Below are 13,966 nucleotides of genomic sequence, written 5' to 3'. Positions count from 1 at the left end.
GCAGTTGCTGATTTCGTAACCTGGTCGTTAAGCGAATCCGGCTTTCCCCTTGGCTTTGCTGGTCAGGTGGTCGCAAGAGGGGCTCACGTGACACACACCCCGGGACGCTGCGACCGTCATAAATATGAGTCAGTTGACAAGCCTGAATTTTGATCACATGACCAAGGGGAGGCTGCGACGGCCGTTAAGTGTGAAAAACGGTCCTAGGTCCCTTTTTCCAGGGCCGTCCGTCGAAACTCTGAACGGTCACTAAACGAATGACAGCTAACCAAGGACTGCCTGCCAATCACACCAGCGGGAGGGTGTGGGGTGAGCGAGCAGCCCTGAGAGGGCGTTTCGAATGCGGGACCCCCAAGCCGAAAGCTTCCAGGCAGCCGTTCCCTTCGCAGCCCTGCCAGGCAACGGGACGGCAGCGGCACATCTGGAAGGGCCGGGCCAGAGGTGGCTTCCCAGAGAAGGAGCAGAGAGAAAGTGGAAGAAAATCGGAGAAATTGGCCCAGGACACCCCCTCCCCCTGCAGAGCCCCCTCCCTCCTCGGCCTGCCAGGACCCCGGTTAGGTGCTGCCTGGCTGGGTGGGAGGGAGACCCCCCCCTCTTCTCCTTGTTGACTCCCCCTGGCACTGGGAGGGGTGGGGGGCATTCCTGCCCAGGGCCTGACGCCTCTGCCAGGTGGACGGTGGCCTTGCTTTGGCCTCTCTTCCTTGCAAAGCCCTCCAAACTTTCCCTTTGGTGGCAGCTGGGGGGTGGGTTTATTTATTTATTTATTTATTTATTTATTTATTTATTGGGACTTATATGCCGCCCTATCTCCCGAAGGACTCAGGGCGGCTAACAACAATGAAACACAATAATACGCAATAATAATCATACACAACAATAAGACCTCCAGGGTCCCTTCCACCTCTCTCCTTCTGCCATCCTCATCATCCTCATTGGAAGGGCCCGAGCTGCCAGCAGAAAGACTTGTGCAGGGCCAGGACCACCTTCAGATGAAAGGAAACTTGCACCAGATCTGCAAGGACAGGCAGCCTGGCTGGGCAGACCCTCCCCCTGGGGGCACTCCGGGCCCTTCTTGTGCCCAAGAGGAGGAGGAGGAGGAGGAGGAGAGGGAGGAGGGGAGGGGGAGGAGGAAAGGGCTGAGCTCCACCCTGTGGCCCTTTCCCCATTCCCAGCCCGCCCCCTCCTCCCTCTGCCCCAGGGGGTCCACTGGCCAGGGAGTCCATCATCCGCATGAGAAAGGCCTGGATGCCCAGCCCCTGACCCTTCCCCCTCCTCCCCCCCCCCAGGTTCTCAGCAGCAGCAGCAGCAGCAGAGATTCGGCCTCAGAGCCCAGCGGCTGGGCCATGGCCACCTGGCCCCCTCCTCCTCCTGGGCCTGGGGAGGGCAGTCTGGACCGGGCTGTGGCCCAGGCTCCTGCACTAGACAAGGAGGGGGAGGAGGCGTCCGAGGGAGGGGATGAGGGGCCAGGCGAGGAGGGTCCCTTGGACAGGAGAGGGAGGAAGAAGAAGAAGAAATACCACCGGCACCCCAAGCCCCCCTACACTTATTTGGCCATGATCGCCTTGGTGATCCAGGCATCCCCAGAACGGAAGCTCACCTTGTCCCAGGTAAGGCGCAAGGAGCAGGAGGGGGCTGGGGCTCAGTGGGAGCGGGGGGGGGGACTCCGTGCCTGGAGGTCCCTCCTGCCCCTCTGCATGGCTTCTGGGTGCCCCCTTGTCAAGGGCGGTCCAGGGAGGGGAGCCTGGGGGAGGCCCAGAGGCAGCGAGGGGGGGGCGACTGGGCAGCTCCCGTGGGAAGGGGCAGCTTATTATGGGCCTGCCCTGCTTCCCCACCCCAAATAACCCAGGACAGGATTCAGGAAGGGAGAAGCCCCCCCCCTCCTTATCAGGATGGGCAGAGGGAGATAATCCAGAGGTAATCCTCACTTAATCCATTATCTAAATTTAATCCTCACTTCTTATCAAAGCCTCCCTCACCAGCCCTCCTGTTCAGATAGAAGACACCAAAAGTCAAAGGGGGGGTTTTTTCTGTATCTACTGGGTGTCTCTGTTCCCAAGAGTTTTATTCCAGCCCCCCCCCCCCAATACTCAGAGGCAGAGACCCTGCTGTGCTCACTAGCCTCAGCCTTGCCCTTCTGAAGCCAGCCTGGTGGGAGACCCTCCCTCCCCGTGCTCCTCTGCCCAGTGGGGCTGCATTTGCCCCAAAGCCCCCTCCCTATGGAACCCGTCTGCTGGTCTTCTTTCTGCAATTTGGGGAGGGGGAGTGGACAGCCACCCAACAGGGACCTGCTTGGTCCTGAAATTTGCTAATAAAGGCACCAGCTGAAGGAGGAGAAGCTGCAACATTCCTCTCTCTCTTTCTCTAGGAGGTGTGTGTGCTGTGTGGGTGTGGGTCTCTCTGTGTATGTGTGTATTAGCTAGTTGGGCTCCCAAATGGCTGTTTTCGATTTAAGGCAGGACATCAAAAGATGGACCTGCCCTGGGTGGACATATCAAAAAGATTTGGAAGGAAGGAAGGGAGGGAGGGAGGGAGGGAGGGAGGGAGGAAGGAAGGAAGGAAGGAAGGAAGGAAGGAAGGAAGGAAGGAAGGAAGGAAGGAAGGAAGGAAGGAAGGAAGGCCAAGGGGAGATCAGGGCTGAGGGTGCCTGCGAAAAGATGGCCAGGAGCTACAGTCTCACAACCCCAGACTCTTGGGGCCACTGCAAGCCCAGGAAGCTATGAAATGGAGCTCCTATTTTCACCTTCTGATCTCAGCTGTTTTATATTGGTTGTCTATTGTGGTGCGCGCGCACACATACGCACAGAGACGAGCACAAGCATCCCTCGGATGCACTTGCACACAGAAAGAATGAGAGAATGGGACGTTTTACTTTCTTTAAAGAGACATTTTTTCTGGTCTGATCTGATTTCTAGGCAGGTAACACCACTCCTCTGAGTCTGGAGGGATCTAACCGGCTAAAAGATTTATTATAGGTGGCAACTCCACCGCTGATCCTGGCTGATCTCTTTGTTAAGCGGTTCTTAGCCCTCCGGATGTTAATGGGGAGGTGTCTGCGAGCGCCTCTGCCAGCGATCAAGTGTTAATAGAAGGCTGAATGTCTGTGGAGATTCTCCACCGTCATCTGTTTGTCCCAAAAGTGCTTTTCAAAAGGCAACTTGAAAAGGTTTCCGTTTTCTTGGATGAGAAGGGAAACGTTTGCAAGGGAGAGGGAAAAAAAACCCTAAGAAAATGTTGCCTTTGAAGAGAACAGAATAACAAGAGTTGGAAGGGACCTTGGAGGTCATCTAGTCCAACCCCCTGCTCAAAGCAAGAGACCCTATACCATTTCAGACAAACGGCTGTCCAGTCTCTTCCTAAAAGCCTCCAGTGACGGAGCACCCACAACATCTGAAGGCAAAGCTGTTCCACTGGTTAATTGTTCTCACGGTCAGGAAGTTTCTCCTTAGTTCCAGGTTGCTTCTCTCCTTGATGAGTTTCCCTCCCTTGCTTCTTGTTCTGCCTTCTGGTGCTTTGGAGAATAGCTTGACCCCCTCCTCTTCTTTGTGGGAGACCCTCAAATATTAGAATATTGCTACCATGTCACCCCTAATCCTTCTTTTCATTAAACTGTTGTTGTTAGCTGCGAAGTCGTGTCCGACCCATCGCGACCCCACGGACAACGTTCCTCCAGGCCTTCCTGTCCTCTACCATCTTCTGGAGTCCATTTAAGCTCACGCATTACTGCTTCAGTGACTCCATCCAGCCACCTCATTCTCTGCCGTCCCCTTCCTCTCTTGCCTTCATTAAACTAGACATACCCAATTCCCACAAGCCGTCTTCATATGTTTTTGCCTCCAAGCCCTTCATCATCTTAGTTGTTCTTCTTTGCACTCTTTTGAAATGCACCTCTGGATAAATAAAAGGCAAAAAAAAAATCCAGGCAAAACCACTTCCATGGGTCAAGGCTGTCTGAAAACCCTGTGAGGATTGAGGTCTTTCAAAGTCTGGGAGGTGCCTTTAAGTTGGGTATTCAGAAGGAGTCCAAGCTCATGCTCCACTTTCTCAGAAATAAAGAAGAAAAGCAAGAATGCAGACAGTTGTTGTGGAAGGGGGGGGAGGACAGGGGCTAAGTGTATTTAAAGGGATTTTGCATATGCCTGGGGGGCGGAGGGGGGGCAGAGGCACAAATGTGAAGTTTGCATATTGGCCAAACCCTGAAGCTGGGAAGGTGTTACCTGCCCTCCCGCTGGGAGCAACCACATCACACACACACACACACACACACACACACACACACACACAATGCCTGGCTGAAAGGAGCAGAAATGGTGGGGGTGGGTGGGGAGGGGAGGGGGCTGCAGGCCAGTCTGATAAGGACCATCCCTGCCAGGAGCTGCCAGCTTCTCTTTCCCAACACTTAACACCTGAGCTGCCTCGGATCTTGGGTGGGATGGGGGGGTAGATCCTCACCCAGGTCAGAGGTAGGTCCGGCCAGCTGGGGGCTTAGAGCCACCTTGGGGGTGGCAAAAGGGAGAAGGTTGAAAGAGATGATAGATGGATGGATGGATGGATGGATAGATAGATAGATAGATAGATAGATAGATAGATAGATAGATAGGGCCTAAGGGGTCAACAGAGCTGGCTAGGACCAGGGCATTGGGGGGGGGGGAGATTTGGCCTGACTGCCAATTCAATCTCCCCTCCCCCCAAAATGCAGGAGCGCCAGCAAAAGGTGTTAAGCGATGCCTCCTTTGATGATCCAGCCAGGATCCCAATTGAAGGGAGGGGGGAGCCTCTCCCCCCACCTCCAGTCCCAAGATGTCTCTCCCTCCCCCCCCCAATAAAAGGTCCCCCAACTTCAAGGACATCTGAGCACTTTTCTTTCTTTCTTTCAATTTTTAAAATTAAATTTATAAGCCAGCGGCTCTGGGTGGGTGGCATAATAAATAAATAATAAAATAAATAATAAAATAAAATAAAATAAATGTTGTTGTTAGTTGCGAAGTCGTGTCCAACCCCTGGTGACCCCATGGACAACGTTCCTCCAGTCCTTCCTCTCCTCTACCATCTTCTGGAGTCCATCTAAGCTCAGGCCTCCTGCTTCAGTGACTCCATCCAGCCACCTCCTTCTCCGTCGTCCCCTTCTTCTCTTTCCCAGCATGAGGCTCTTCTCCAGTGAGTCCTTCCTTCTCCTTAGGTGGCCAAAGTATTTGAGTTTTAGCTTCAGGATCTGGCCTTCTAAAGAGCAGTCAGGGTGGATCTCCTCTAGGACTGACCGGTTTATTTATTTATTTATTTATTTTATTATATTTGTATACCGCCCTTCTCCCGAAGGACTCAGGGCGGTGAACAGGGCAATACATGTTAAAAAACAAGAATACAAAAGTCAAAAAAGATTAAACAAGATGCCCAAAAACTATAACAATAAGTTAAGTTAAAATACATAAAAAACAATAAAACCCAAACCCATCACCCATCAGGCCAGTCCGGCTTGTTCGAACAGGTAAGTCTTTAGGTCGCGTCGGAAGGAGCGAAGGTCGGGCGCCATCCGGAGCTCAACCAGAAGATGGTTCCATAAATCCGGCGCGCCCACAGAGAAGGCCCTCCCCTGGGGGGCCACCAGTCGGTTTGATCGCCTTGCAGTCCAAGGGACTCACAGGAGTCTTCTCCAGCACCAGAGTTCAAAGGCCTCCATTTTTTGGCGCTCAGCCTTTCTTATGGTCCAACTTTCACTGCCATACATTGCAACTGGGAAGACCATAGCCTTGACTATACGCACTTTTGTTGACAGGGTGACGTCTCTGCTTTTTAGTGTGCTGTCTAGATTTGCCATGGCTTTCCTCCCCAGGAGCAAGCGTCTTTTAATTTCTTGGCTGCAGTCCCCATCTGCAGTGATCTTGGAGCCCAGGAAAATAAAATCTGTCACTACTTCCATTTCTTCCTCATCTATTTGCCAGGAATTGAGAGGGCCGGATGCCATGATAATAGTTTTCTTAATGTTTAGTTTCAACCCAAGTTTTGCACTCTCCTTCTTCACCCGCAACAAGAGACTCTTCAGTTCTTCTTCACTTTCTGCCATTAAATAATAATAAAATAAAATAAAACAAAATAAATAAAGACGCTCCTTGGATCTTTCTGCCTCCCCCTCCCTCCAGGAAGGATTAACCTGGGAAATTCCAGCAGGAACACACAAGGTTAGGGTCAAACTCTCTCGTCTCCTCCTCGCTTTAGTATTACTACTACTACTACTACTATTTTGCTTTCTGAGCTGTGTTTTCAGCCACAGGTAGCCCTTGACTTATAACCGTTTGTTCAGTGACCGATCAAAGTTACAACAGCACTGGAAAAAGCGACCTAGGATCATTTTTCACACTTAACGACCGTGGCAGCCTCCCCTTGCTCATGTGATCAAAAGTCAGGCACCTGGCCACTGACTTGTATTCACGACGGTCGCGGCGTCCCCAGTGGGGGTGGGGGTGTCACGTGATCCCTTTTGCAACCTTCTGACCAGCAAAGTCAAAGGGGGGAAGGCGGATTCGCTTAGCGATCGTGTCACTGAGTTAACAATTGGTGGAGCAGTGGGCTAATGCCTCCTTAAGTAACACCAGCTGCCTGCAATTAGTGCAGGTTCGCATCCCACCAGGCTCAAGGTTGACTCAGCCTTCCATCCTTCCCAGGTAGGTAAAATGAGGACCCAGATTGTTGGGGGCAATTAAGCTGACTTTGTAATAATGCCGCTTGGGGTGTGTGTGTGAAAGCCCTAATAAGCAGGCATATACATAGAATGAAGGCTACTGCTAAGCTTGTAAGCCGCCCTGAGTCTTCGGAGAAGGGCGGGATATAAATGGAATTAAAAAAAAAAATTGCAGCGATTCTCTGTGGCAAGAAATGCTGCAAAATGAAGCAAAACCCACTCAACAAATGTCTCACTTACCAACATAAATTTTGACTCAGTTGGGTTGTAAGTCGAGGACTCTCTGTATTTGCAGCTGCAGCTTCCTCTGCCCAGGAAGTGGCAGAGTGGCTCAGTGGGTTAGGACGCTGAGCTTGTCGATCAGAAGATCGGCAGTTTGGCGGGTCGAATCCCGAGTGCCGTGTAACAGAGTGAGTGCCTGTTACTCGTCCCAGCTTCTGCCAACCTAGCAGTTTGAAAGCACGTAAAAATGAAAAATAGGGACCGCTACGGTGGGAAGGCAACGGCGTTCTGTGCGCCCTTGGCGTCTAGTCATGCCGGCCACATGACCACGGAGACGTCCTCAGACAAGCGCTGGCTCTTCGGCTTTGAAACGGAGATGAGCACCGGCCCCTAGAGTCGGAAATGACTATCTTTTTCAGGATCTTCTCAGGTATTGATGTTAGACTGATTAGTGTGTAGTTTCCTGGGTCTGTTTTTCCCCCTTTCTTGAAATAAATAAATAAAATAAATAAATAAAATAAATAAAGATGGGAACCACATCGGCCCTTTTCCAATCCTCAGGTACTTCCCAGGTGCTCCAGGATTTTTGAAAGATGTGGTGCAACGGTTCTGAGATAACATCTGCCAACTCTTTCAGAACTCTGGGATGTAATCTGTCGGGTCCCGGTGATTTATATTCATCAAGGTTGGATAGGTGTTCCCTTCCCATTTTCTTGCTTTTTTTGATATTTGTTTCTAGTATGTCTTTTGCAGGGCTTTTTTTGGTGTGTTGAGCTATAGTTTCTTTTTGTGTGAAGACTGATGCAAACTATGTGTTAAGCAGATAGATAGATAGACAGACAGACAGACAGACAGACAGACAGACAGACAGACAGACAGACAGACAGATAGATAGATAGATCAGATGGATGATAGACGATAGATTAGATGGATAATGACAGACAGATGAATAGACTTTTAAAAATAAATAAATGACACAAAAACTGCTCTTCTGGAGCAAAAGTCCTGTGAGTTAGTGGGAGACACGGAGAGTGGACGGCCGCAGCAGACTCCCCTACTCCCCCCTCCCAGAAGGCAAGACCCCCACCCGCTTTCCTTCTCCTGCCTTCCAGATCATCAAGGAGGTCAGCAATCTCTTCCCCTTCTTCAAGGAAGGCTACCAAGGCTGGAAGGACTCCATCAGGCACAATCTCTCCGCCAATGACTGCTTCAGAAAGGTGAGAGGGCCCAGGCAGGGCTGCCGTCTCCCCCCTTCCCCTGATTTATTGTGCTGGGCCAAATCTCCCCTTCCAGGCAGACCCCGTCTCTGGGTCTTGTCTTCTGGGTGACTGTCAAACACCTCCTGGGGACCCCCAGGCTACCAGAAACCCTTCAAGACAGGGGTCTTCAAACTTGGCCGCTTTAAGACTTGTGGACTGCAACTCCCAGAATTCCTCAGCCAGGGAGTTGAAGTCCACAGGTCTTAAAGTGGCCAGGTTTGAAGACCCCTGCTCCAAGAGATGGGCCTGTATCAGCTACAGAGCTGATCTTGGAAGACCAGGCACAGGTTGGATCGGCCAGGGGTCTTCTGAAGATGAAGAACAGGATCAAATCCACTCAACCCCGCAGAGTGGAACATCTATAGAAGAGAACCTTTATAGCTCAGCATTGAAATGAGGGTCCTTGGTATTCTGCGTCTTGGTTATTTTCCTGCAGACGTTTCATGACCCAACTAGATGACATCATCAGAGCTAGAAGGGAAAGAGGTTGGGAGGAGGAGGAGGACGAGGACTGTGGCGTCCTTGGTCCTCTCTGAGCTGGGTTGTTTACTTGAAGACGTTTCATGGCCCAACTAGGGAACATCATCAGTGCTACAAGGGAATGAGGTTTGCACTTTCTACCGCTGACAATGTTCCCTAGTTGGGTCATGAAAAATCGGCAGGAAAACAACCCAGTTCAGAGAGCACCAAGGGCCCCATACTCCTCCTCTTCCTCCTCTCTGCAACACCCCCTCCCCGGTCCCTTCTACCACTGATGATGTTCTCTAGTTGGGTCATGAAACGTCTGCTAGAAAACAACCAAGCACTGAAAGTCTCCACCGTGGAAGACGCTGTTGCCAGAGATTTGTGTGACTCCCTGTTTCAGGAAAGCACTTAAAACTGGGGCATTTTCCAATCGATGGGCAAGAGAGTCCCTTTCCGATACAGCTTTTAGGCTGGGGGTATCCATCCTAGGCAACTTTAAGACCCGTGGACTTCAATTCCCAGAATTCCCCAGCCAGCACAGCTCAACCAAGCCCGCACAACAAAGTTGACTGAATGCTCTGAATTGTGTCTGTGTGTAAATAAATCAGCCAGCATCTCGTCAGCTCCCAGTTCAGCCAGAAGGCACTGGGAAGTGCCAGGTGGCCTCCAGCGGCCTCCTCCCACCTCTACCAGCTCTGGCTTTGCTCCCTCCCACACAAATCTCTGGGAACAGCATCTCCCACGGTGGAGGCTTTCGGGGGTTGGTTGTTTTCTAACAGGCGTTTCATGACCCAACTAGAGAAGAGCTTCTCCGACATTTCCTTCCCTAAGAGGTCAGGTTGGGGATGGTGGTCAGGAGATCGTGGCCACCCGTCCACCACGACGCACCCACGGACTTGGAAGGAAGTCCAGGCGGTCTCCTTCCGGGACAGGCCTTCAGAAGGCCCACCGGCACCCTTTCCCCTCTCCTGCCTTGCAGATATTGAAGGACCCCACCAAGCCCAAAGCCAAGGGGAACTTCTGGACCGTGGACGTACAGCTCATCCCACCGGAAGCTCTGAAGCTCCAGAACACGGCCGTCTCCCGTCAAGAGGAGAGGACCTTCACAGTCGACCTGGCTCCCTTCGTCTACCACGGCTGGGCTTTCCAAGCCCCCCAACCTCCCCTCAGCGGGCCCACCCCGGAGGGGAGTGGGTTTCCAGGCAGCGAAGGGGGCCGTCAGAGCAGCCCCTTCAGCATTGACGCCTTGCTCCACGACTTCCAGGGAGTGGGCCTCTCGGGGAAAGCCAGGGCCGAGAGTGGGCCCCCTCAGAGCCCCACCGCTGCCTCCGAAGCCTGGGGCACAGTCCCCATCTTCCGGGTCTCCTCTGGGGCCCCAGTCCTCCCCTGGCGGCCCCCGTGCCCTCTGCCCATGCTCCGCTCCCTCTCGTCCTCCAGCAGCCCTGCTTCCCTCAGCTCCTTGTCCCCCAGTGACGAGCCCCCAAAGGGGGCTAGCACCTCCATTTTGGCCAAGCGCCCCAGGATCATCCAGCCGGCCCCCGAGACCAGCGACTCCGACTCCAGGGAGGGCACCCCGCCTCCCGCTGCCCCCTTCTGGGAGCAGCTCCCCACTTCCTACACCCCGTGTGTGGCTCCCAATGTGATGGTGGCACCCCAAGGCCACACGCTGCCCTTCTCCCCTTTCCCCCCCAACCCTGCCTTCCCCTCCTACGGCCCCGTGCCCTTTGCGCACCCAGCCTACTGGGAGCTGGTGCCACGGTCCTCCTTGACTCCAGCCTCCGGGGTGGAGCTGGGCCTGGACGAAGCCATGCCCCCCAACAAGACGGTGTTCGACGCCTGGGTGAGCCGTCCCATGGACCTCGTCCACCCAGCCTTCCCCCAGACCAGCCCTTCTCTCCGCAGCTCAGTCCTGACCCACTATGACCCCTCCTGAGGACAAGGGGGTGGGTGGCTGGCCAGGCAAGGCACCAAAGGCTTCTTGGCCAGGGATGACCACCACCGTCTCCTTCTCAGCCTTTCGCGTCCCAGCAACTCCACAGGACAACCCAGTAGTCCTTGATCAACCCAACAATCCAGATGTTCCTGCTCTACTCCTTCCGGAGCACAGCAGCTGTTCCGTCTTCCGGACCAGCCCTCTCCATTAGGAGCCATCTTGTCACCTGGGGAGATTCTCCATCATCCGGGCCGGGGTTGTCCCAGAGGTGCTTTTTCCCCCAAAGGCAACTGGACTTTCTTGGGTTTTTCTCCTTTGAAATCTTCTTCAGTTGTGGGAATTGAAACCCACCAGGTCTTAAAGGGGCCAAGGTTGGACAGCCCTGATTTAACCTATCATCCCCACGACCAGGAGACAGGCTCAGGCACAAAGTCAAGCTTTCCAGGCTTCACAAAAGGCCAAGAGGGAGAGGGCTAATCTGATCTCAGGGGGAAGGATCTTGGCAAGGACCCCTTCAGCTAGACCAGGGGTAGGCAACCTCGGCTCTTTTACGACTCGTGGGCTTCAACTCCCAGAATTCCTGAGCCAGTTGAAGTCCACGAGTCGTAAAAGAGCCGAGGTTGCCTACCCCTGAGCTAGACCCTGCCAAGCTGATGGTACCCAGAGAACTGGAGAAGCTTCTTAGGTAAGACACTAAACGTTTTCAAGGGGGGGGGGAACAAGAAAGTCCAGTTTCCTTTTGGAAAAAGCCCCTCTGGGACAACCAGCTTACCTTTCTGAGAGGAGGGGGGAACCTGCTGGACCAGGAGTCTTTGGACCCCTTCCTTGGTGTTGAAGCAGTGGTGGGATTCAGCCGGTTCGCACCACTTTGGCACAACCAGTAGCTAATTTTTTGTTGCCCGGGCCCAGAACGGACTTCCGGAAGCGGCAGCCAGACAGAGAACCGGTCGTCCACCTATTTGAATCCCACCACTGAGATGAAGATGCAGAAATGGACCAGATGAGGCTGGGGGCTTCGGTCCTCCACATGATTGCTGCAGAGCTCCAACATTCAGAGGAGAAAAGGGTTAATTGGAATCCTCCAACAGCAGTTGCCGGTGCCAGAGACTTCCCACCTGGGACACCACTGCTTTGCAAATGTCTGGGGAGGTTCTCCATCATCCAGGTCTCTCTTATCACAAAGGTGCTTTTTTTTTTTTAGGAGGCAACCAGACTTTCGTGGTTTTTCTTTGAAGGCGTTTCGCTTCTCAACCGAGAAGCTTCTTTCTTCAGCTCTGGCCGGATGGTGGGGAAGGGAAGGATTTACACTCCTTGCAGACAGCCGGTCATTTGCCTCCTTTTAGAGAGTCGTTGATGCCGCTTGGAGGTTTGTCTGTGTCCTCAGGGTCACCTGAGCGGTGCAAATGGGTGTGTGGAGCCTTCTTGGAACCGCTGATAGGACCGTGTGGTAGGCCGGAGATAGAAGATGCCGTATCCCTCCCCCTCTCTTGAGGGAGGGGTGTTCAGTTCTGACATAGATGGCTCTTTGCACCGCTCAGGTGACCCTGAGGACACAGGTCAACCTCCAAGTGGCCTCAAGGACTCTCTAAAAGAAGGCAAACGACCAGCTGTCTGCAAGGAGTATAAATCCTTCCATTCCCCACCATCCAGGCAGAGCTGAAGAAGCTTCTTGGATGAGAAGCGAAACGTCTTCAAAGGAAAAACAAGGAAGTCTGGTTGCCTCCTGAAAAAGGCACCTTTGAGACACTGGCTTGCATTTGCTTCTGGCTGCAATTCAAAATGGCGGTTCTCCCCTTTATATGGCTTAGGTCTGGGCGACTGAAGGGGCTGTCTTTTCCCAACTGATTCTACCCAGCTTGACAGGAAGGGCACTCTTTGGGCACCATCCACTAGGGAGGGTCCTTTGGCAGGACCCCAAAAGAGTCCCCCTTAGGTTAGCCATCTCTAAGGTTGGCCTTTCATAAGGCCGGGAAAATCCTGTGCCCACGCCCTGCTTCTGGGTTAGAGGCTGTCTCCTGGTCCTGTGGATGATAGGTTAAATCAGGAGTGTCCAATCTTGGGCCCTTTAAGATCTGTGGACTTAAACTGGGGAATTCTGGGAGTTGAAGTCCACGAGTCATAAAAGAGCCGAGGTTGCCTACCCCTGCCCTAGACCATTCCAGATAAAACAGTTCTCCAATCTTTTCTTCAAATCTTTCAGTGACGGAGCACTCGGGACTTCTAGAGGCAAGCCGTGAGGCATTCCTCTCTTTTCTAACTTTTCACTGTTATTATTAGGACCAGGGAAAAAAATACAGGTAGTCCTCAGGTTATGACCATTCATTCAAAGTTATGACAGCGCAGGGGGGCGGGAAACGGCCGTTGCACCATCCTCGCAATCCGGTGATCAGAATTTAGGTGCACGTATGACCGTTGTCACGTCCCACCAGCCACAACCTTCTGCCCTGTCACAATCTGTCTCTGTTTCGGCTCTTTCCCTTCCCCACCCCACCCCAATCTCCCCCCAAAAACGTAGCCCAGCGTGGCTAAGATGGGGGGGGGATGTCCCTCTCTTCCACTGCTACCTACCACCTATCCGTCACTGCCCTCTTATCAGTGAGATGGGCAGCGTATAAATTTAATAAACAATCTTAATCAATAAATGCTTCCCCTCCTTTCCTTTGCCTAAATGGAACGCATGAGGCTTACGATGAAGGTCCCAGGAAGTCCACGCTGTCTTGGCCCCAGCATCTTCTGGTCTTCTCTGATGTATAAACAGCTCCTTTATCAGCACTCACCCCGGATATGAAATGATTCCATGGGAACATCCTGGAGAAGTTGTAAATAGGGGCTCCCTTCGACTCTCTTCTCTCCAAAACCTCCTTTCTTTTCCTCAAATCATTTACTAGCTCAGTGTTTTTCAACCTGGGCAACTTTAAGAGGAGCGGACTTCAGCTCCCAGAATTCCCCAGCCAGCGCATGCTGGCTGGGGAATTCTGGGAGCTGAAATCCGCTCCTCTTAAAAGTTGCCCAGGTTGAGAAATGGCTGATTCCGACAAAGAAATCAGCATCACATCGTTCCCCTCTAAAAACAGAGGAAGGTAATCAGCACCAAGGGCTTGAAATTGTACATTTTCTTCAGATAAAGATCTGGGTGCCTCAATTCTCTTCTCTAGCTCTCCTGCCGCCTACCAGAGATTCCTACAATGGATCGCAAGGATCATCTGAACGTGCGAGGGAACCAATTAAATCCTCTCTGTCAGATGGCTGCTCCACTTGCTTCTTAAAAAGCTCCAGAGAGGAAGACACGACACGGACCGTCCCGACATTTCCGGTTACTGTTAATCCCCGACTCGTCACCACAACTTAGGCAAAATTTCCGTTGCTAAACAAGACAGCGTCAAGGCGACTCGCTCTGCACTTTCGCTGGCAACC

The 13,966-nt window shown here is 52.6% G+C and overlaps 1 protein-coding gene across 1 annotated transcript; it reads left to right on the top strand.

The window, feature by feature from the left end:
- Window positions 1-257: 257 nt before the first annotated feature.
- On the top strand, window positions 258-10,552 carry FOXH1 (forkhead box H1; the record flags this gene model as incomplete). Its single annotated transcript, XM_083358208.1, has 4 exons — window positions 258-553; window positions 1,295-1,607; window positions 8,008-8,112; window positions 9,599-10,552. 4 exons carry the CDS (start codon window positions 258-260, stop codon window positions 10,550-10,552), a joined length of 1,668 nt encoding a protein of 555 aa, XP_083214334.1.
- Window positions 10,553-13,966: the final 3,414 nt, after the last annotated feature.

Source organism: Vipera ursinii (genome assembly GCF_947247035.1).
Source record: "Vipera ursinii genome assembly, chromosome: 3".
Lineage (NCBI taxonomy): Eukaryota > Metazoa > Chordata > Lepidosauria > Squamata > Viperidae > Vipera > Vipera ursinii.
This window is presented reverse-complemented; position numbering and strand designations above follow the sequence as displayed.